The sequence below is a fragment of the Rhinichthys klamathensis genome, unplaced genomic scaffold, assembly GCF_029890125.1.
Source record: "Rhinichthys klamathensis goyatoka isolate OS25496 unplaced genomic scaffold, OSU_Roscu_1.1 h1tg000079l_1, whole genome shotgun sequence".
Taxonomy (NCBI): Eukaryota; Metazoa; Chordata; class Actinopteri; order Cypriniformes; family Leuciscidae; genus Rhinichthys; species Rhinichthys klamathensis.
In genome coordinates, this window is record NW_026606621.1 from 4,060,045 (window position 1) to 4,083,884 (window position 23,840).

General features: G+C 38.8%; 1 protein-coding gene across 1 annotated transcript in view; it reads left to right on the forward strand.

The window, feature by feature from the left end:
- The window catches only part of il1rapl2 (interleukin 1 receptor accessory protein-like 2), a 524,364-nt gene extending 500,730 nt beyond the window's left edge, over positions 1-23,634 (forward strand). Inside the window, exons 7-11 of the mRNA XM_056251238.1 lie at positions 12,716-12,845; positions 15,558-15,703; positions 16,877-17,017; positions 18,348-18,518; positions 22,859-23,634. Of these exons, the coding sequence (XP_056107213.1) occupies positions 12,716-12,845; positions 15,558-15,703; positions 16,877-17,017; positions 18,348-18,518; positions 22,859-23,544 (1,274 nt within the window). The 3' untranslated portion in view covers positions 23,545-23,634. The remainder of the gene's footprint in view (positions 1-12,715; positions 12,846-15,557; positions 15,704-16,876; positions 17,018-18,347; positions 18,519-22,858) is intronic.
- The last annotated feature ends 206 nt before the right edge of the window (positions 23,635-23,840 follow it).

Here is a 23,840-nt window from a genome sequence, read left to right on the forward strand (position 1 = left end):
AGACGAAGCCCATATTAAGACTTTTAATTCCTGCTTTTATTTAAATAAAGATTGTTACTTTTAGAAAATCTCCTTGTCTGTCTGGTCTCTGGTACGCTCCTCGAGGTGGTCCTGGGTTTTGAGGGGTGGGGGCAGTCTGGCTTGGCCCCCCGACCTGTGACAGGAGCATCAAAATAAAGTGTTAGCACATATTAAGCAGACAGTATATTAATACTCTAATGACAGTTAGATGGCATGTTGTTGCAAAGTTACTGATAGTTAGTAGAATGTCTAAAGTGGACTATCGAAATAAAGTGTTACCGATATATGCTTTTAAAACAGCCCTAAAATATTGATAACATCTTTTTCTGCGGGGACACATAGACTTGTTTCTGTCCAGTAAAATGCTCTCTAGAATAATAATATCCCTCCTCCTTGTTTATAAATAGCATGTGCACAGATCTGATACCACAACAGTCAGCAGATACTGTAGTAGCTCAGACATAAAATCATAAGCAAATAATTTGACATCCTCCTATTAGGATGCATCATTCCAGCCACGGCTCTTTATCAGAACCGCCACTCACGTATATTGATCTACATATATTGTGGCCGTTCATTGATGGTACAACCTTTCAAGGGTGCTTATGTTATCCTGCGCTGTGATGTAAATGCTATTTTAAGTATTAAGTATCCAATTATTAAGTATCTAACAAGTGTATAGAGCATATCACAATTTCCTCCGTATAATTTACCTACAAGTCACTATGCCTTGCATTAAAACACAAAAAAAATTGAAAAAAGTACCGCATACATGGGTGGATACGATATACTTGGCCTTCAATGGTTTCTACAGTTTTACAAGACTTATAAGGAACCTTCCTGCAGAATATAAGCATAGTTCCATGAATACCCAGCAGTTTCTTCAGGTTCATTTAACCTACATGTTTAGCAATGCTTAGCAAATGGATAATTAGGAGAGGACGAAAATGGAGAAATTTAATTATTGTGCAAGTGGAAATGGTCTCTGGTGTTGTAATATGCATTTTATTAATTTTAATGAATACATTAACAAGCAATACTCTTCATTTTTGTGTGGAATCGCAAATAGAAGAGCAGAATAGAAGTAGCAAAACACGCAGTTTTCAAAGAAAATATGTTTGAATTCATCTGATATACACACTATACCTGGCCAAAAAAAAAGTTGCTGTTTGGATTTAAATAGGCAAATGCTTAAGAGTCTATGACTGGATCATTATTGCAGTGATTATAATGTTTCACTCATGTTATATGTTTGGCAGCATGCAGTTCGTTTATCCCTAATTGATGGAGTGTGTAGCTTTTCATTTTTTAAACAACCATGTAGGGAAGACACATCATGGCCATATTCCAGGATGACTATGTCCAGATTCATCAGGCTCAAATTGTGAAAGAATGGTTGTGAGGACCATGAAGAATAATTTTCACACATGAATCGGCTCCTCTGAGTCCAGAGCTTAAATTCATTGAAAGTATTTGGGATGTGCTGGAGGAGACTTTATACAAAGTGCTGGACTCTTGCATTGTCAATACAAGATCTTGACCAAAAATGTATACACATCTTGATGGATATATAATTGATGGATATATAATTGAAGACTAAAAATTTACTGTTTGATGTTAATTTTAAGTATTATTTTTCTTCATTAATTTTCATAATAATTTCATAATGTATTTTTTAAAGTCAGAGTATGTTGTACATGTGAGATATGAGCCATGATGAGCTATATTTTGCATAGAAGCATGTGTGCAATGTAATATATGTTCACTGATACTGTAGGGTTTCTACTGATGAGGATACAGCAAATGTGTACAGTTGGCATATTCTTTACAAGGAAAGGAATGTTTTCAACTGATGCAAATGTACCATAAATGTATACACCGAGGGATGGTTTCTTAATATGGAAAGTGGATTGTGCCATGTGTAAACATGAGGTATACGTTCCATTTTAAACATAAGCAACATGTTTTGCTACCTTACAAGGAAGTTGTAAGTCCCTCCGTGGTGTATATAAGCTCAATCCTTATAGTGTAACCCCAGAGAAACATAGAGGCATGACGGGGTGAGAGGAAGGAGAAACAGAGGCATGAGGGGGTGAGGGAAGAGGAACACCGAGAAACATTTACAGCTGGCATAGAGAAATGGGGAACAGAGAAATCTGGAATGAAGACCATCTCTCATGTATCCTTATTCTTCCATGCCTGTTTCTCTCGTATGTCTGACACATGTATATAAAATAATAAATAAGAGATCGCTTGGTGAAATAATTGGTGTAGCTTCCGTGATTTAACCATAATGGGGAGAAACATGATTTTGAAATCTACAATAATATAATATAACTATAATTATTATAGTGCTGTCAAATCGATTAATCGCGATTAATCGCATCTAACATAAAAGTTTTTGTTTACATAATACTATATGTGTATATATTATTATATGTGTTTGTGTGTGTATATATATATATATATGGGGTATCCCACTCGCCTTAAAAGGTGGGAAAGGACTCAGTCAACGAAATCCGCTTTTCAGAGGAAGGAAGTCTAAGGGAGCATGGCGCAGGTTACACCCTCTACTGGTCAGGCAAATTAGCGACAGAGAGACGCCTTTCAGGTGTCGGCTTCATGATCAGGGACTCCATCGCTACCAAGCTTGCCAGCTGGCAACTCTGACCGTGTCATCTCAATGCGTCTACCACTTCATGACCAGCAACACACCACACTGCTCAGTGTGAATGCCTCAACTCTCCAGGCAGATCCTGTAGACAAAGATAAGTTTTACTCCTATCTATGCAGCCTTCTACAAGGTGTCCCAGCTGATGACAAGATTGGCTACTTCAACGCCAGAGTGGGCAGAGACTCAGAAACTTGGAAAGGCGTACTTGGAAGGCATGGTGTGGCCAGCTGCAACGATAATGGACACTTGTTACTCGAACTCTGCGCTGAACAGCAGCTTTCCATTACCAACACCATCTTCCAGCAGAAAGACAGTCTGAAGACAATCTGGATGCACCCTCAGTTAAAACACTGGCATCTCATAGACTACATTCTAGTGCCCCAGTGTGACCTAAAAGATGTCCTTCACACCAGGGTAATGCCCAGCGCCGAGTGTCACACAGACCACCGCCTTGTCCGCTGCAAAATCACATTCCACTTTAAGCCCAAACCAAGTAAAGGTGGCGCCCCGAGGGAGAAGCTCAAGGTCTCCAGCCTTCAGTCTGCCGCAGTCAGAGCAGTTTTCCAGGAGAGCCTACGGCCTAGGCTAGAGGAACCCATCTGCCTAGCCGACTCTCCTCCGGCCCCAGAAGGGCTGTGGGACCGCATCAAAACTGTTGTTCTGCAAACATCTGAAGATACCCTCGGATTCTCCACGAAGCAAAACAGGGATTGGTTCGATGAGAACAACTTAGAAGTCCAGGAGCTGCTGTCAAAGAAGAGATCAGCACACAAGGCCCACCTGGCCCAACCGTCCTGCTTGCATAAAAAAGCAGCCTTCCGCCTGGAATGCAGAACCCTCCGGCGTAAGCTTCGGAACGAGTGTTGGACCAACCCCAGCGATTGACCGCATCCCACAACAAACAGTGAAAACTGAACTGGATGTGGCACCAACATTACAAGAGACTGAGGAAGCCATTAAACAGCTGAAAAGTGGAAAAGCTGCAGGAGTTGATGCCATCCCTCCTGAGGTATGGAAGAACGGAGGCCCAGCACTGCACACCAAACTCCATTAATTCTTCGTCTACTGCTGGGAGCAGGGAAAACTCCCTCAAGACCTTGGTGATGCAGTCATCATCACTCTGTACGAGAACAAAGGGGAGAAGTCAGACTGTTACAATTATCGTGGCACAACACTTCAAAATCCTTGCAAGGGTACTGCTGAATCGACAGGTACCCGCGATAGCAGAAGATCACCTTCCAGAGACACAGTGTGGCTTCAGAGCCAACCGGGGAACCACAGACATGGTGTTTGTCCTAAGGCAGATTCAGGAGAAGTGCCTGGAACAAAACAAAGCATTGTACGTCACCTTTGTGGATCTGACAAAAGCATTTGATACCGTGAGCAGGCAGGGACTTTGGAAAATTCTGGAGAAGCTAGGCTGCCCACCGAAGTTCCTCACCATGATCATCCAGCTTCATGAAGACCAGCTTGGACAAGTCAGACAGAGCAACGACCTCTCGCAGCCCTTCCCTATTGCAAACGGTGTGAAACAGGGCTGTGTTCTTGCTCCCACACTGTTCACCATTTTGTTCAGCATTATGCTCCAGCAGACCACAGAGGACCTCGACGATGGGAGCGTGTTCAACCTGAGGTGTCTGCAGACCAACACAAAGACCATGGAGCTACTGATCCGGGAGCTGCTGTTTGCTGACGATGCCACCCTCCTTCCTCACACAGAGACAGCTATGCAGCGAATCACGTCCTGTTTCGCAAAAACTGCTCAGATCTTCTGCCTTGAAGTCAGCTTGAAGAAGACTGAAGGTCTGCATCAGCCCGCACCACAAAAAGAGTACCATCCACCAAGCATCTCCATCGAACAAACAGAACTGAAGGCTGTCAGCTACTTGGGGTGCGTGATCTCAACTGACGCCAAGATCGACAAAGAAGTTGACAACAGGCTGGTCAAGGTAAACAGTGCATTAAACAGCAGACTATACGGACGTGTCTGGAACAACAACAACCTCAAAAAAGACACAACGGTCAGTGTATACAAAGCTGTTGTGCTGACCACTCTCCTCTATGGCGCTGAGTCCTGGGTCACATACCGTCACAGACTCCTCGAGCGCTTCCATCAGCGCTGCCTCCGCACAATCCTCAACATTCGTTGGAGTGACTTCGTCACCAACACTGAAGTATATATATATTTAATCATAATAATATATACACAGTCACACATATATATTATGTAAACAAAAACTTTTATTTTACAGCACTAATATACTGTATGTAGTTCAAGTCAAACTATTTTCCCCAATATTTGTGTTGGCTGTTTTTTTATGCTTATAAAGCATCATGCCACTTGTTCAAACACCAAACTCAGAGTCTCATTGTGGTGTCAGCTGACGTGGCCTGTAAGGTGTATCCGTATCCCTCATGAAGGAATGCGTCAGAGACAGATAAACTGTCTAGCTGCCAAAGGAAATGACTAAAATCACACACCCGGAAATCATCCTCTAATCTGGAATCTGTATTGGATCGTACAGTAACTAAAGCTTCCACTGAAGTACAATGCAATACAACAAATGCTAACCGTAACTTTCATTTTAGCACTGAGGTGTGCAGTATTTTAACTGTTAATGTTACCCATCTGACCTAGCCAGTGCCTATATAAGACATGTCTTAGTTCCTCTGTTAAACGCCCTCTCTTTCTTTTCAAAGTATTTACTCCTGTCTGAATGCATTTGTAAGGCTCCTCGTCCAACCTCGGGCTGTTGTCAGAAGCAAAATAGCTGGAGATTTCACATGTTTAATCTGTTGGCTCCCACTAATTTATAACACATTATTCCACGCATTGACTTGGAGAGAGCACAGGAAATTGACTCCTGGAAATGTCAACTATCTCTCAATAGATGAACTGTATGCCAGATGACTCCTTTTAGCACTAGAGATCTGCAGGAACTCCACATGAAGTCCATTTGCTGGTAGTGTTGTCCAATTAAAGCATCAGTCAGAAGTGTCTGTTACACAGCGACATTTTTTAAAATATATTTTCTGTTCTAGTGACATTTTCAGAAGTAAGCCAACATCTGCTTTAGACACCCAGACCACACAAAATGACACGTGCAGTGTTCAGAAAAGCATACTATGTAATTATGTAAAAGTATGATTTTGTTTAAGTCTCTTATTCACCAAGGCTGCGATTATTTAAATAGATATACAGTAAAAACAGCAATATGGTTATATATATATATATATATATATATATATATATATATATATATATAGAGAGAGAGAGAGAGAGAGAGAGAGAGAGAGAGAGAGAGAGAGAGAGAGATTTTTTATTATAAATTAACAGAACTTTTATATTTTAAAATGTAATTTATTCCTGTGATGCAAAGCTGAATTTCAGTATCATTACTGCAGTCTTCGGTGTCACATGATCCTTCAGAAATCATTCTAATATGCTGATTTGCTGCTAAGTTATAATGAATTATTGTTGCGCTCAATTAGTAATAATGGTTCTTATTATTATCAACGATACTGCTTAATATTTTTGTGGAAACGGTGAGTTTTTTTCAACATTTATTTGAAATAGAAAATTTCAACATCTAAAAAATTAAATTCATCCATGCTGAATAAAAGTATTAATATCCTTTAAAAAAAAATCTTTCTGACCCAAAGCTTTTCAATGGTAGTGTGTCACGTTTTCTAGCCGCAAAACATTTTTTTTCAAAATTGATATTACAGTTTTTTTTTTTTTTTTTTTTTTTCTTGCTTTCACACTAAAATCTTCTACCTAATCTTCAGACCAAGTCTGCAAAACTGCAAGCACATTCTCTGATTTACACTCAATTTGCTTTTTGCAAAACGCTCAACACAGTTCTTTACAGTAGACACATCACTCAAAACTAACAGCACTTGTGTTTAATTTGGAAAAAAGTGCCATTCAAATGCCACATTCATTTACCAGTTACCTACACCCAATGATGATGTGTAAAAACACCTTACACCTAATTTGTTCATTTAAGCGCTATTCGCACAGGATAACTATTACCTGGTGACCTCTAGTCATTTGTAATAATTGCGGAGGATGTATGTGATCTTAATCCTGTGCGAATCGGCCATGTCTGTAATTTGTAAAGTAAAAATTCCCCCACAAATATTTATTTATATATTCCCCCTACCATATTTCACCCAAATAGGTGTCCTGTGATAATATTAGTCCCGTGCGAATTGTTATCTCTGTGATTTGGCCAGGATTTGGCAGGGTCGTATATCATTTTTTCAAGATTTTTGTTTCCTGTGCGCCATTGTTGGCGAAGAATATGTATATGAATATGTATTCATGTATGACCCAGCACCTAAAATACTATAAAAATACTCCCAACGCAGCCTCCATTCTTCGCCAACGATGGACAAAAAGGATACAACTATACAATTTGCAGAAAGAGAAAGCTGAAAACCATCAGAAGAGCGAAAACAAAAAGAACAATAGGGTTTCAGCACTTCGTGCTCGAACCCCTGATGATTAGATGGAGATGGATGACATGTATTCTGTAGCAGAATGCAGTAAGGAACATTCTTTTGTTTAAATATATATTATACAGCTAGACCTATAACGACAAGACATTTCCAAGCAATAGCCTATTGACATCATATCCGGGAGATAAGTCCGTAAATTTGAGTAAAATCACAGGCTTCACTTATCCCGTGCGAATAGGGCTTTAGAAATCAAATCTCAATGTTTTGAAAAACAAATACATTTTCACTCTTAAATTTCTGTTTATTTTACAAATATATATGTACTGAATATACATACAAGTCAAGTCACCTTTATAGTGCTTTATACTATACAGACTGTTTCAAAGCAGCTTGACAATAGTAACAAATTCAAATTCTGCTGTAAAGAAGCTCTAACAAACCAATAGTGTCAATATTCAGTGTTCAGTGTTGATTTAGTTCAGTTCAATAGCTGTAAAGTTCATCAATCATGCGACAATTGTGATACATAATGTATATACAGTGTATTTGTGCACATAGATGTGTGAGTGCTATGACAAGACTCAAGATAGTAGTGTTTTACATGTCATGCCGTGTGTATTTTGACATGTATATGCTAATTTGCGTAGTTAGTTACATGCAAAAACAGCATTTTTAGAAGAGTTAAAATAGTTTTGAATGAACTGTTTGCTTTTGCAAGAGATGTGTGATGTTGTGTGCATTTTTTTGTGTGTGGAGTTTTGAGAAAAGGAGCATAGTTTCAGAAATTGTGTGTAAACAATAAAAAAAATGTAAATCAGCATATTAGAAGGATTTCTAATGGATCGTGTGACACTGAAGACTGGAGTAATTCAGCTTTGCATCACAGGACTAAATGACATTTTAGAATACATTAAAATAGAAAACAGTTCATGTAAATTGTAATAATATTTCATAATGTAACTTTTTTTTTGCTGTATTTTTGGTCAAATAAATGCAGCTTATGTGAGCATAAGAGTCTTCTTTTAAAAACATAAGAAAAATTATTCCAAACTTTTGACCCATATGTACACAGTTCCTGGATCAATGACTACATTTGCTAGAATAACACACAATGGCATGCCCGACTCATTGTTTGATCAGACTGCCAAATGTCAAGACATTTAAACACATAACTGGACAAAAAAGAAAATTGCTAAATTAACTCGTCGCATTCCATTAGGTCATGTGACACATGTTTATCACTGTCAGCACATTAGGCGTCACACACTGAAAGTATCCTGCACACACAGCCTTGTTCTTTAAAGAAGTGGTTTGGCTTCGGTCAGTGACACTCTCTCACACTGCTGCCACCTGCTCAGATTCACAGATGTGACAGTGATGCTCACCTCAGGGGTCAGGGGTCAGCCCACAGTCAGTCTGTTCAGTGCGTGACAGAGCTCAACATCACCTGTGTTCACAGCGCAGGTGGACAGCACTGACTCCCTGGAACCTGGAGCACACTGAAACTTTTGCTTGTTTGAAGGTGAATTGTGCAATGTCTGCACCAAACTAATTTACAAACACGAACTTTTCTGTGGACTTTGTGAGTTCGCCGTTTGTCCATGCTCAATGCCACAGTGCTGGAGTGTCTTTGGCGCTTTTCAGAGAATTGCGGAGGTGTTTGAGCCTCTTTTGTGTCACTGGGCCCTATTTTAAAGATCTAAGCGCATGGTCTAAAGCGCACAGCGCAAGTGCACTTAGGTTGTGTCCGAATCCACTTTTGCTGGTTGAACGATGGGAAAAATGTTCGGCGTGCTCGGCGCATGGTCTAAAAGGGTTGTCCCTATTCTCTTAATGAGTAATGAGTGTGTTTTAGGCGTAATGTGAAATAAACTAATTAGAGTCTCACCTCCCATTCCCTTTAAAAGCCAGTTGAGCTCGCACCATGGCAGATTCGCTATTTACATGGAGGAATTTGCAAGCGGAAAAACTGAACGCTTCTCAAGAGAGGAAACGGATCTGCTCGTGCGCGAGGTTAAAGCAGCAGACCATCTACTGGACAAAGTGTTTGTGTGTTGTGGACCCGTCTATAGGCACAAATTACTAATGCGCTCTTTAAATAACAAAAAAATACTGCGCCATTGACTTTAGACCAGGTTTCAGTTGGTCAATGGCTCAGTCTGTTTCAGTTGCCTCAAAATAGCAACGCGCCAACAATGCGCCCGAACACATCTGGTTTTCAGACCAGCAGCACAAATGGGCGCAAATGCATTTGTTATTTAAACAACGTGGCGCAGGACGTTAAAATGAAAACTGCGTCGAGCTGAAACTAGCAAAAAAACACTAGGGCGCACCTTAGGCCGTGAGACAGAGGGTTGATTGGTACCATTTTGAGGGATTAAACCTCATGGTGATTTTTGTGTAGGTATATGACCCTGTATTTGAAAAATGTGTGATAGCATTAGATTCAAGGTAGTTTTTGGTTACGGAGGACGATTTTCAAACATATGTCAAGAAAAAGGATAAATGAATTTATCTTTAAATAAATGTAAAATTTTATAAATTTTTTATACATTTTTATAATAAAAAAATTATAAATTTTTTAAATAAATTGTTTAAATTATAAAAGGATACATTTTTCTCTTGTAGTCACTGGGCACCTTACCTTGAGGTAGGATGATATAAGTGTTGATTTCTAATGAAAGCTACCATGGATCGGATGCTATCACACATTTTCCAACACTAGAGATGTGTACCTTCATGAAAATCAAAAAGAAATTTAATCCCTCAAAATGGTATCGGTTGCCCAAATTTGGGGTCCCGTCTCATGGCCTACCTGGCGCTGTATTGCATTGGGTGAATTCTAGCAATTAAATGTTGTGAGAACATAAACGTGAACGACGCTCGGGACAGTTGACGGGGCAGTTCTGCATCATCACGAAAGCTTAAGCCTTGCCATTTTAAATATTCAAGCGCAAGAAGACACACAAAGAAACCCGTTCAGGGGGGCGTCCAGAAACACGTCTCAGACAGTGCACGCATGCTGAATTGAGCTCTCTTTCACATCTTCTTGTGCTTGAACAGACATATTCAAAGAAAATGATCTCAAAATGCCCGTCTTGGTGAGTATTCTTGTAAACATAGTCAGTTTTGTCTTGAACGTAAACAGCTGAGAAAGACAACACACGTTTAACAGTATATTGGATCCGTGCATTAGCTCTTAAAGTGACAGCCTAATATTCCTGCTGCCGTCGGTGTCTTTTGTTTTTTGATTAACATTAAAAACAAAACATAATTACTCATTTCTCTTGACTGAATAACTTTTGTAACTTTAATAAAGATTAATGTATGTATCATGGCTGGTAAAAATTATTTATAGCCGGAACATTTTCTTAAGTCACCAGCCATTGGCAGGTGGCAAAAAGTTAGTTTTAGACCCTGGTTGAATTTAAGGTGTGTGCAAGTCATAACTTAGCCCAATTTTTATGAAAAGGGCCACTAAGTTACACTAACAAACAGGCAGAGTTATATTTCACTCTTAACATAACAATAAACGGTAGCACTTTATTTTACAGTCCTGTTCCACATACTAATATATTAATTACAATAACTGGGTAATAATTCGGTACTAACCCTGAACCTACCCCTAAACCTAACCTTAACCCATGTTACTTTATATACCCAGTACTTTCTTATGTAAGGACACTGTACGTGCACATACTGTAACATAAAGTGCAACCCAATAAACCATAAATAAAGTTATAAACACATGCTCAGAATTTAGTCTGAAGGAGCCATTTTGAGCTATTCCATGTTTAGTTGTTTTCTTTTAGGTTGAATCATCTTAAACAAGCTTTTACTTCAGTCCAATTCTTAAAATAGTATTTTGATTATTCTGAACACCAGATGATGTTCGTGATTCTTACATATTCAGACTAAAATGAATGTGAAAACTGAAAGAAATGCACTATACAGCATGTACATCAGCTCATGTTTAGATTGTATGCAAGGTTGACCCTGATCGTCGAGGAAGAAGTATTTTATTATGTATGAGAAACCATCTGCAAATTCTTCAACAGTGAATTTGATGTTGCTCATCCTAGTAACATACACACAATGATCCTCAGACACACTGGATATGATTACAGGAGCAAACTGGATAAGTATTCACCATTAAAACATTGTGGCTGGCCACAGCCTCATTCATTTGCATCTCCTACCATTTTCTGTCTCTTAAAAGCTGTAATTACAGGCAGAGGAAGCTCTTCACTGCCTGTGCTGTTAATGCTGTTGAAAGCCCTAGAGGGTTTTTAGACATTATTTGCATATAATCAGCATAGGCTATGTGAGAATAGTGGATCAGTGCAGTAAATAAAGCAGTATTATTCAGCAGGTAGCTAATGGCAGTGAGTTTACTCTGAATACGCTTGTCTTAGCAGAACTGCAACATGAAAACAATAGTTCTCTATTCAGTCAGCATTCGGGTAATTAAAAGACAAGCATTTCCATACTGTTGATCTAATGAAACTGTATGTTAAGTTTTAACATTTGAGGGATTCAGAGCATAAAACCTAAAAAAATAAATAAAGTTTTTGCATCCAGATCTATGCTTTTAAAGACCACTTTAAAAAAGCATTTCATCCAGAAAATAGGTTGTCTTTTTACCCACGTTTGGTGCGGGATTGTGCGCTACATCTTCCTCAATTATCGTGAGAGCACTAAATCTAAGAGCAATGCCAGCACAACACAGAAGTGGACGTGGGTGGAAGCGTTCGCTCTATCAGTGGGCAGACGCACGGAGACCGGAGGTGTAGAAAGAGGAGGTCAGCGTAATGAAACGGTGCCAAACGGCTTTTTGTGGGAAATAGGTCATTGCTCTTTAGGTGTCTGAGAACATGATTAGGATGTGTAAGGTTTAAGGCAATTTTTTTTACTTAAAGGTTGTTACACCACTTGACATTCACATTAAAATGTTTATTTAAAAGTGTATAAATTCAGATAAATGAATGTTGAAGGATGAACTTTTTTTGTACCTTTTTTTTTTTTTTTTTTTTTTTTTACATATACCAAATTCCAATTGAAAGTGATGTACAATGTTTGTCTGATGGCAGTGTTGGCAGGCGTCTCGCAGACAGATGCACAAGATGCTGTGGGGATGTTTACTTTCACCCAGTGAAAGTAAACAAGTTCCTTTTCTATGTGGGTGAGAATATGAATATATGTCTGTGAGAGTTCCTTACTTTGACCTTTGGTTGCTTTTAAAGGGTCTTGGTCTGATTTGACTGCAGCAATGCATTAGTTCTTTCAAAGGGTTAGTTCTTTCTCTTTATTCATTTGCTGCGTTTCTCTTCGATATCCTTCCCTTGAAACAGCAGTTTAAAGTGTTCACTTGTTATACATGGGTTTTGTTTATCCAGGTCATTGTAGGATCTGCTTTTGAATCTCCTAGCATGAGTGAAGAAATGAAATATTATTTTTGGGATGTTTTTTTGTTGTTGTTTTTTTATCATGCTGGAACAGATTGTTTCTATTAAATGCTGATTAATATCTTGTGGTTTATATCTTCTTTTTTGGCAGGCATGCGTCTCATCTTGGACTGCAAGGCTTTTTTCGGCTACAGCGGTGATTCTAAGCCCATCATCTACTGGATGAAGGGGGATAAGTTTGTAGAGGAGTTGGAAGGACACATAAGAGAGAGTGAATTCAGGTACTGTTTTTTGGGGCTTATTACCTGTTACTACTTGAATTAAGAACAATAAACTATAAATAGATAAAGCATGCATGATTTCCCAGAGCTGAAACTGAAGAGCAGACTAGGATTATATAACAGAACACTAACAACCTCCAGGAAAACAGGTGTGACGGCATCCATGAGGATTACTGAGGGCACAGAGACCTCTAGTGGACAAGGGTGCAAAAAGATGTACTCTGGATAGAGTAGAATAGGGGGGTGGGATGGATTCACCCAAGAGAACAGTAATGGTGAAAACATAACACAAATTTTGCAATTGAATTGAATCTGCTTTTCTGGCCAAGTATGCCTGAAGATATAAGAAAATATATTGTCACATTGTTCAATATATAAAAAGTGTCAATTCCTTATGTATTACTCAACATATTGTAATATATTAACAATATATTATTCTTTATCATTTCAAAATTCATTAAATAATTTAATATATTGATTGTTCAAATATAAGCAAATATATTTTCTTTGCATAAGAATACCACGCTTTGTCCAAAAACACAAACTGTTCAAGTGCATCATCAGTGATCAAACTGTTAGTTGAACCCTCGCCACCAAACTTCACATTGTACGTTTTTGTAAGTTTTGTAATGGACTGGCCATCCATCCAGTGTATTTCCCTGATGTATGTGGGATGTACAGGGATCACACTGAGGGAAGAGCTGTTCTACTGATCAATGTGGTTTTTCCCTTGTTATGGTGTCAGAGCTGCCATAGCACTCGATGAGGGATGATGTTCACTCCACAACCATCTAGAACTTTCTGTCCGACTCTGAATTTCCATAGTTGTCCGAGGAAGTAAAGTCTTTGCTATGACTTTCTGATAAGTAGAGTTGAGTTATGTTGTCATTTTATATTATTGCTGCTAATATATGCGAGTGATTTCCAGTTACCCATTGTTAGCATTAGGGTGTTCAGTGTTTTGCAAGTGTCTGAAATCTACAATTATTTCAATATGATGTGTTCAGATCATGAAGTGTAAACTCTGAAGACATGCAGATCTCAAGCAGCAGAACTGTGTCTCTGATGTTTACTCACTCACATTTTCCTCAGCTGAACATGGACACACACAAACACACACACACGCTTTCGGGCTCTGTCTCGCGCTCTCACTCTGCCCAAGTACATCTCATGCCAAATTGGCAACCCTACTTTTGATATGAAACAAAGTCTCAGCTTTCAAACTTTATATATTGTTTGAATTTTGTATTAAAACTTACAGTGTTTTGGCGCACTAAATGTGGCATAACAGATTATAAAAAAAAATTAAAATCTATTTAAAGTAAATGCTGGGGTTTATTTCTATTCATCATAGAAAGCAGTTTTTTTATTGTTACAGTATTTCACTATATTACTGAGTTTTTTTTTTACAGTATTTGTAATCAAGTAAATGCAGCCTTGTTGAGCAGAAGAGACTTTCAAAAACATAAAAAAAACCTTAACATTTAATAGATTTTCTGGTACAGTATATAAAACAATCAAAGTTTATGTTATGCCCCCATTCAGTAATTGTGTTCCACCGAATGTCCGCAGAAGGATAGTAAAACCTAATGTAAAATATTTGCTATAGGTGGCACAGATTAAAGGGACAGTTCAATCAATCACAATGTGTCCATTTCTGAATGATCATTCAAAACCAGGAAACATGGAAGAACATCTGTTATAATAAGCAACCTTGTTTCAGTGATCTGCATAATTCCTTTGAGGGCTTCATCAGTTTGAGCCATTATCAGCTGATGTCTGTTTGATCTTTATGAAGTACTCTCTCATTTCAGGAGACTAATGCTCCTCAATTACAGAAAGAGATGCTGGAGCCTTATTTATAGTGGAGCTTTCTTCATGTTTCACAAATGAAGAATAAAGAATTCTCATCCGAAAACAACCAGGTCTTGAGGCTGCATAATGTCACAACTGACAAAGAGCTTTGGAGAATAATTTATTAGATTCTTGAACTTATTTTATCTTTAGTAAGCCTAAGGATTGAAAGGATGGCATTTAAAAGATGGAATGGATACCGTTTCAGTAGTTTCCTTGAAGTATATAGATACTTCAGTATACAATATCAGTATATAAATGATTATAAAATGTCAGTATATCTGTGGCTGTGTATATCAGTATATCTGTGGGTTTTTTTTCTTTGTTTGGTTTGTTTGACATCTCTCATTTGTATCAACATAAAGCATGGTGGAAATGTTGCAAAAGGTTGCAATAATTTCTAATTATTTCTATAAATTTGAAAGCGATAGTTCACCTCAAATCTGTTCCAAAATCTGCATTTCTTTCTTTCCTGGAACAGAAAAGCTATTTTGAAAAATGAAAGTCACTGGGGTCCCAATGTTGTTTCGTCTAGGTTTCGTACCACGCATGTTCAGATAAGAGAGAATCCGAATATGAGAGCGAGATCTAAAGAAAGCAGTTCGTCTTAGAGAACCTTCAAATATTGTGAGGCAGTGTGTTAAAGAAATAAAAGTCTGAACATATTCAGACTGAAATATGAAACTGATCAACAGGGAGGAGGTTTTGAAGGCCTTGTTTGTTCAGTATATTCATTAAAGCCATGATATTTCTCCTAGTTGCATTCAGATAGTGTTTACACATTGCTAACACATATTCAATAAACATGAATTTATATTTCAGGTTATATATGTATAAATAGCCTGTGTGTTTGTGCAGGGTGGTGCGAGAGTTTCTGGGGGAGAAGGAGGTGGAGCTGTCTCTGATCTTTGATGCTGTGGATGAGATGGACATGGGCAACTACACCTGTAATGTGGAGAACCACATCGGCCGTGGCAGTGGAAGTGCTATCCTGCAGAAGAAAGGTAAATCACTGGGAGCGATGTTCTGCATGTTTTCAGATCTGGGGCTATTCCACAAAGAAGGTTATGCGACTTACCTGGGTGAGTTTACTCTGAGTAAGCAGATAACCTAAATTTCAGGGTATGCAAGTGGCCATAGAAAATGATTTTCTGAACACAACCTGCTCCGGAGCAGGCAGCAATGCTTATTTTACTGCACTCAAAAGGTAGCACTCAACAGTTTTGGTTAGTTCTTTCTTTTTTTTAATGTATAATTAGCATAAAACAACAACAACAGATCTTATCTTGTTCACAGTAATAAAAAAAACTGATTAAAACTTAAAAGATGCGATTGAAGAAAAAATGATTGCACAACTGCCCCATAGGTGGCGATATGCACTAAGAATGTAAATCATCATTTAACAAAAGAAGTATGGCGTGCTTCTTCTTAGCATCCGTTTCCACGGTGACTCCTGGATTCGGCGTTCGGTTGAGAATGCCTTTGTGTGTCACCAGAACATGGTTTTGAACCGGCTTACCTCGAGTAACATTGGCTTCAATCAACCCAGAGTTCAGGGTATATGCCTGTTTCTCAGTGCATTATCGTTTGCTCTCTTCCCTCATCCTAAAAATATCACTTGTACCATTAATTGTACGTGCTCTCTGTGTAAGAGAATGGCTGTCGTCTAACTTTTTGACTCTCACTGATTAAGATGTGACTGCTTTGCTTTTCCACATCAATAGCGGGCGCTGACATAAACTCCACTTGTGCTGTGGGCCTGAAAGAAAAGACTTATCATCCTTTTGTTTTGTTTTTGTTTTTTTCTGCAGTGCATTCCACGTATTGCTGCGTTTTGGCTTATGAAACTCACCTGTGAATTAAGGTCACTCAGTCAGCCTAAAGTAATAAATCCCAGATACATATATAAAATCCATCCTTTAGGAATCTATGGATTTGGATTGAAAGGTGGAGGTGGAGAATGACTGTTTTCCCCTAAGAGCAGCTGCTAAAAAACTGGTGATTTGGTGGTGGAATCACGTTTTGTTTGCATATAATGACCAATGATCCGTAGGGAAAGGATTTGTTAAATGTATAGACATAAAGAAGATTGATTATATTGATTTTACCCATTCTCTTGCTGCACATTACCGTGGACCGTGAAGACTTGATGAAAGTGTGTTTCTGTTCTCATGTAGACATGTACAGGCTGGAGTTGGTTGGTGGTCTAGGCGCCATCATGCTGTTATTGGGGATCTTCACTGCCATCTATAAGTGCTATAATGTGGAGATCATGCTGTGCTACCGGCGACACTTCGGCAGCGATGAGGCAGATGATGGTACGTAATAATAGTAATAATAACATTACTACCAATAATAATAATCATATTTTTTTTCTGCATTGATTAATTGTCCTGGACACTTGTATCATCTGAGATGGCTCTAAATAATGGCTCTTTCTCCCTACAAACATGCCTAAAAATACATGTTACAAACAGTTAGCTATACAATTTACTGGAAGTAAAAGCAGAACAATTCTTCATGGAGAGCAGCTTACCCTTACTCACAGTAACTAAACCACAAAGTACCTTGCATCACGAGTAAAACAATTCAGTCATTTTACAGAATTAAATGCATCCAATGACACCGTTACCAAACAGACAAACCAACAGGTCCAGGGCCACAGAAGTGCTTCTTGACCTATACTGAAACATTCAGAGGCATCTCCCAACATCTCATCATTCACCGAACAGTGGGAGCAAATGAAGGAGCGATTCATGTTTTAAAAATGGAACCAGACATTGTACATGATTATGTGTTTGCTGATTATGATTGGGTAGGCCTACAGAATATGATGTTTAGTGTCCACATATTTTTGACCATTTAGAACACAGGACAATAATATATGTATAAAACATGTAATCTTGCAGATTTTTTTTGACAAGTATTAGCTGGTAAATTTAAAGTAAAATAACAAGCACAGGAAAATACACATGCATGTTTTTTTTCCTAACATTACTATGTGAAAATGAATTAACTAACTGAATAAAATCATGTAATCCTGAAGGAGGCATAAACATATTAGTCACTGCAATACTTGAAACGAGTGTTGTTTTAATAAACAGCCAGGTGCTGTCTAGTAATGCAAAATGCAATTCTTTCATCAAAACACATTCAAAATGTTTAAAATCCAAACTAATCTCACAAGAAAGCTTGATTTTAATTTTTTTGCGATTCATTAAAGGGATAGTTCACTTTGAAATTACTTTTTGGTATGTTTTAGCTTACCTCAAGGGCATCCAAGATGTAGGTGTCTTTGTTTCTGCAGTAGTTTCAATTTTGATATTTTTAGGTCAAACCGTTCTTGTCTGTCAGTCATATAATGCAGGTCTATGGTCACCACCTCAAAGAGCATGCACACAGAAGTCCAAATTAAACATGATTTAATGACTCGTAAATGTAAGTACACATTGATGGCCTAAGACACGAAACGAGCGGTTTGTGTGAGAAAACGAACAGTATTTATATCGTTTTTACCTCTTGTAAACACAGCCACATCCAAGTGATCTGAGGGCGCGGGCGCCTCGGTCTGTGCGTTACAAATTGTGCGTTAGTATAAAATTACGTTGTTGTGTTTTTTTCAGTGTACAACTTATCTGTTCTTTTCAGACAACAAGGAATATGACGCCTACCTCTCTTACACCAAAGTGGACTTGGAGTCAGTGGAGCGAGAGATGAGTGAGGAGGAGCTGTTTGCTCTGGAGATCTTACCCGACGTTCTGGAGAAACACTACGGATATAAACTCTTCATTCCACACCGGGACCTCATACCCAGCAGCAGTAAGAACAACGCCCTGCCATTTCACGTCCCCTTTCATTCATGAGTGCAAATTAGAATTTAATCAGGCGCACGACTGACACGGCCTTGCGCACGAGCCTGCTGGAGGCAAACACACAGTGTTACGGAAGTGTTTCTGCCTTGTAACTGCAGCTCAACATTCATCATCTAATCAATTCTAGGGAACTGGAAAGATGTGTGAGGGATAATGTCCCAAAATAAACACTGATAGGTGTCCTGCACCACAAAGTGAGTTCAACAAACTAAGGATTCCAGGATCGGTTTTGCTTTGACAAAACCGAATAAGTCCAACCCCTCATTATAAACGTTAAAAGGGATCCTGAGTTTGTGATTAGTCCACATGCACAGAGAAGTATGACATTTGCAGAAAACAGAGGGTCATGTGAAACTAGAAGAGAGATTCACTTCCTGTGAGTGGTTTACTTCTGAGCTGATGAGAAAGAGCTTGTTATTAACAATATGAAGAGTTGAAACGCATTTAACTCAGCAAGAAGAAACTGAAAAGCTTGAATATCATATTTTACCAATGCAGCAGTTTCAAACATCATGAAATTATAGTCTGTGAGTCATTTCAGCCTTTGTTACCAAGTCAAAGGCCTCATACTATTAAATAAAAGGCAAAAAAAAAAGTGAATGCAACAATACTGACTGATTACTCAAAACTATATGAACATAGTGACAGTGAAATATGTTTTTCTGCACTTACTGTTCAGTGGCCCCACACAGATAAAGCCAGTTCAGATATCTGAATGCCTCTGCATTCATGGCCGACGCTGTCATGAGCAGAACAAGCTCTCGCTTCTCTCCACAGCAGATTGTGACACTGCAGGTGTGACAGATGTTCCCCTCCACAGGGAGAATCAGGATGATGAGGAAAGAAACGGAAACAGCAATGTAGCACACAGAGCTCATGTGCCATCTACTGTTGAAGCACTGGCCAATAAGCCTAGTTCTTGAGGTTCGAAATCCAGTCATTCCAAAATTCCCAAACAAAGGGTAAAAAAAAAAAAGATCCCCATGCAGATTTTGTTCATGTTTAAGACGATGAATTCGTTGCGCTGACCAACAGAAAAGTCATCATTACACAACTGACAATGGACCTGTTTTTGTGCGCAAAATGTCTCTGAAATTCCGATAATGTGATGCACCTTTAGTAATGTATTCAATATATTCACTTAAATGGTTTCATATGAAAACTGCTAATTTCAAGTTTTAATAAGTTTCTTCGTAATAAAAAAAGTCATGTGTTTAAAGTAAAATTTCACAGAGTATGTTCCTTGCATGGTAATACATGTGTTTTAATTTATTTTTTGTTTTTTTTTATTGATTTTACCTCAGCATGTTTCTTAATGAAGGTGGTACTACAAGAATGTTTTTATTTTATTTTTTAATAAGCAGTGAAGCTATTTTCTTACTAATCTACTTAATAAGGTTTTCTTAAGGCTTTTCCCCTGATATCTGGACATTTTTTTATCATTTTATGAAAAATAGCTCAAAACATTTTAATACAGTAGTTCAGAACATTCTCATCACAGAATAGATGATTTCAAATCATTGTTTGACTTATTAGTGTTTTTTTTAAAATAAATAAATAGATTAAATCATTTTCTATTTTTGTGGAAGAAATGCCTAATTTCTTAAGTCTTGTGGGTTGTTGCCCTGGTTGCTGCACGGTTGTTAAGGTGCTCATTCTCATTGTAATATGGTCGTTGAGCTGTGTGTGTGTGTGTGTGTGTGTGTGTGTGTGTGTGTGTGTGTGTGTGTGTGTGTGTGTGTGTGTGTGTGTGTGTGTGTGTGTGTGTGTGTGTGTGTGTGTGTGTGTGTGTGTGTGAGAGAGAGAGAGAGAGAGAGAGAGAGAGAGAACGATACAGTTGCTGAGGTGTTCTTTCGGATTGCTAGGGCATTGCTATGTGGTTGCTACGCTGTTATGATTGATCGTCTGCAGTTGCTAGAGTGTTCTGGGTGATTGCTGGGCCATTTCTCTGAAGTACGGTGTTCTAGTACATTGCTCCCAGCTGCTCAGATGTTCTGGATGGTTGCTACTGTAGGTGGTTTCTTACTGCCCACCGTAGGCGCCGATCCTGTGGGTGTTCGGGGGCTCTAGCACCCACGGAAAAACACGAGATATTCTCCATTCATTTTATCCAATCAAAAACTATTGAGATTTGGGAATGTGTGTTTTAGAGACCAGCTCCAGGGTAAGACAAGTCAAGTCAAGTCACATTTATTTATATAGGGCTTTTTACAATACAGATTGTTTCAAAGCAGCTTTACATAATGCAACAAAGTTTGTTTCCAGAAGAAAATAGTGTCAAAATAGCGTTTCATTTTAGTTGTAAACAAATTATTAATTTAGTTTTTATATATATATTTATATAATTTATATATATAGCCGCTCTGGAGAAAACCGTGATGTCATCGTCCAGCTCAGTTCAGTTCTCATATAATGGTGTAAATGCAGGCAAATCAATATTATTCTTGAATATTAAATTAAATGTTAAATTTAATGTCCTCAACCATTTGAGTTCACAAATCATAATCATAGCTCATAGATCATAATGCTTTAAGAGCTCGCTCAAGTACTGAGCAATATTTTAAAATGTATACAATGTTTAATAGGGAGCCAATGCAGTGTTGACAGAACCGGGCTAATATGGTCATACTTTTTGGTTCTGGTAAGAACTCGAGCTGCTGCGTTTTGGTCCAGGAGTTTGTTAATTAAGCATGCAGGGCAACCACCCATTATAGCATTACAATAATCTAGCCTTGATGTCATGAACGCATGAACTAACTGTTCCGCTTTTGTCATTGAAAGCATATTTCGTAATTTAGATGCGGTTTTAAAGATGCTAGAAACGTGTTTTTCAAATGAAATACTGGTATCCAAGAGCACACCCAGGTTGATGGAGGTTTGGTAAACTTATTTATTGTGTTAAATAATGCTTTTGGCCTGTTGATTGATTTGTTTATCGTGGGAGTGACAAAACTAACAAGCCGAGTTCAGGGAGGATTAGTATTTTGTTAGATGTTCAATAAAAGTTAAATAGTGAACAGTGAGGCAGGTTTTCCTGTAAAGATGCTCAAGTCGTCTACCAGGCGCCTTTAGGATACGAAGCTCAGGGGTTTACCAAGGAGAAGAGTGGGTGGAAGGGACACTTCTGGTCTTAACAAGAAAATGCTCCTGCAAGATTTCAGAAATGGTGGAGTGATAGTTAGATAATATCAGTGAGGGAGAGGATATATCAAAGACATCAGAAAGATTAGAGGAAACAATGGAGGTACAAAATGATGCAGTATATCAACAGCTTTGAGATTGCAATAGGAAATAACAGTCGTAGGGCATTTCTTATAGGCAAGCCAGGCTAAAACCAATTCATTTATGATCAGAAATACCAGTGTCAGAAGAAGAGATGGAAGAGATATCAATCCCTGATGTATAGATCAAATCAAGAATATGTGTAGGAGTAGAATAATTAACATGCTGAGTCAAATTAAAACAATCAAAAACTGACAGTAATTAATTAGTGTTAGAGCAAACAGCATCAACTTGAATAAGCTCAATGAGCAGGAGAACAGGAAATGACAAGGAACAGGCAAGCGTCAAGAGTTCAGAGTTCAGAAAAAAGTTGGACAAGGCCTTAGGAGGACGATAGAGCAAGATAATTATAAGAAAGTCAGCCTTCAGTACCATATATTCAAATGTATTGGTGTCGTGAAAATCAAGTTATGTGAGTCGTAGATTATCTCGATAGATGACAGTGAGACCACCCCCTTTACCGTGCAGTCAAAAAAGCATGTCTTAAACTGGCCACTGATTTGCGCTGCTCTTGATAGATTATGTTGGTCATTATGGAAATAACCCAGCTGCGTCTGTGTTCATTCATTTGCACGTCGTCAGTAGATCACGCACAGAACTTTTCTCTCCCATCTGCTCTTTTATGGGATCGCGCTCTCACGTTAATTTGCCCTGTTTAGTAAATCTGGTCTACGATCTTGTTTTGCCTGTTTCTTTGTCCATCATACAGAAATTGTCTTTCAGATCTAGTAGAACTTTTCTACGAAATTTGACTTTAGATTTCTTTTTGGTAATTGGAGGTATTTGATGCAACATCACTCATGTCTGTCACGTCCGTGGTACAAATGGAACGGGACAAACCTAAATACACCCTAAATGTAGTTCTCATTGCAGATCACGTCATTGCTTTACAAGCTCTAAAAGCAGATGATGCTTGTTGCTCTTTCTGAATCACCCAATTTATTTGAATCTCTTCTTGTTGGTGCATGACATCCATACTCATTTCCCGTCTTTCTCTGTCTCCAGCATACATTGATGATCTGGCCCGGAGCGTGGAGCAGAGCAGGCGTCTTATTATCATCCTGACCCCCGAGTTTGTGGCCCGTCGTGGTTGGAGCATCTTCCAGTTCGAGCCACGGCTGCACAGCATGCTGGTGACGGGCGAGATCAAGGTGATAATGATCGAATGCTCGGACCTGCGTAGCGTCATCAACTACCAGGAAGTAGAAGACCTCAAACACACCATCCGAGTGCTGACGCTCATTAAGTGGAACGGTCCCAAAAGCAACCAGCTGAAATCCAAGTTCTGGAAGCAGGTCCGGTACGAAATGCCAGCTAAGAAAAAAGAGACCGTGTCCCGCCGACAAGTCATAGACTCGGGCGAGCAAGGGCTCTTTGGCGACCTGCAGGCCGTATCTACAGTTGCTATGACCGGGACCTCGGCGTCACTAGTGCCGGCTCATGTTGAAATACCAGACTATAATGAGCCTGGCCACCTGCAAATGCGCCATTTCTGCCGCAACTATGAATACGAGCTGCCCACCACTGCTATAGCCACGCTCAGCGGCCGTCACATGTACTGCAGTTTGCCCATGACGCTGCTGAACGGACGTCTCACACAAAATAACATTGAGAAAGCCAAGAAAGATATTCACTTGAACAGCCCATTCGCACAGCTGTCTGGACAAGAACTTTCCAGTGATATCTGGTAGAGCACCTCGCAGCAATCGCCAAACATAGCTTTGTCTATATCATCTTTTCTTCCTTTTTATCTGCATGATTTCATCTAGTTAAGATTAGAGAGAAAAAGAAAGAAAAAAAAAGTTTATCTCGCTTTCTTCCAACCTTTAGTGTTTTCATACTTTTCAGACAGATGAAGAGCTACTGAAATTGCTTTCCTACTTGAATCTGAAGGTTATTATTCCATGTACAGTTATTTCATGAAACACTGCATCTGCATCTTCAAGTGAACCAACATTAAAGGTTTTATTTGACCTTATGACTTTGG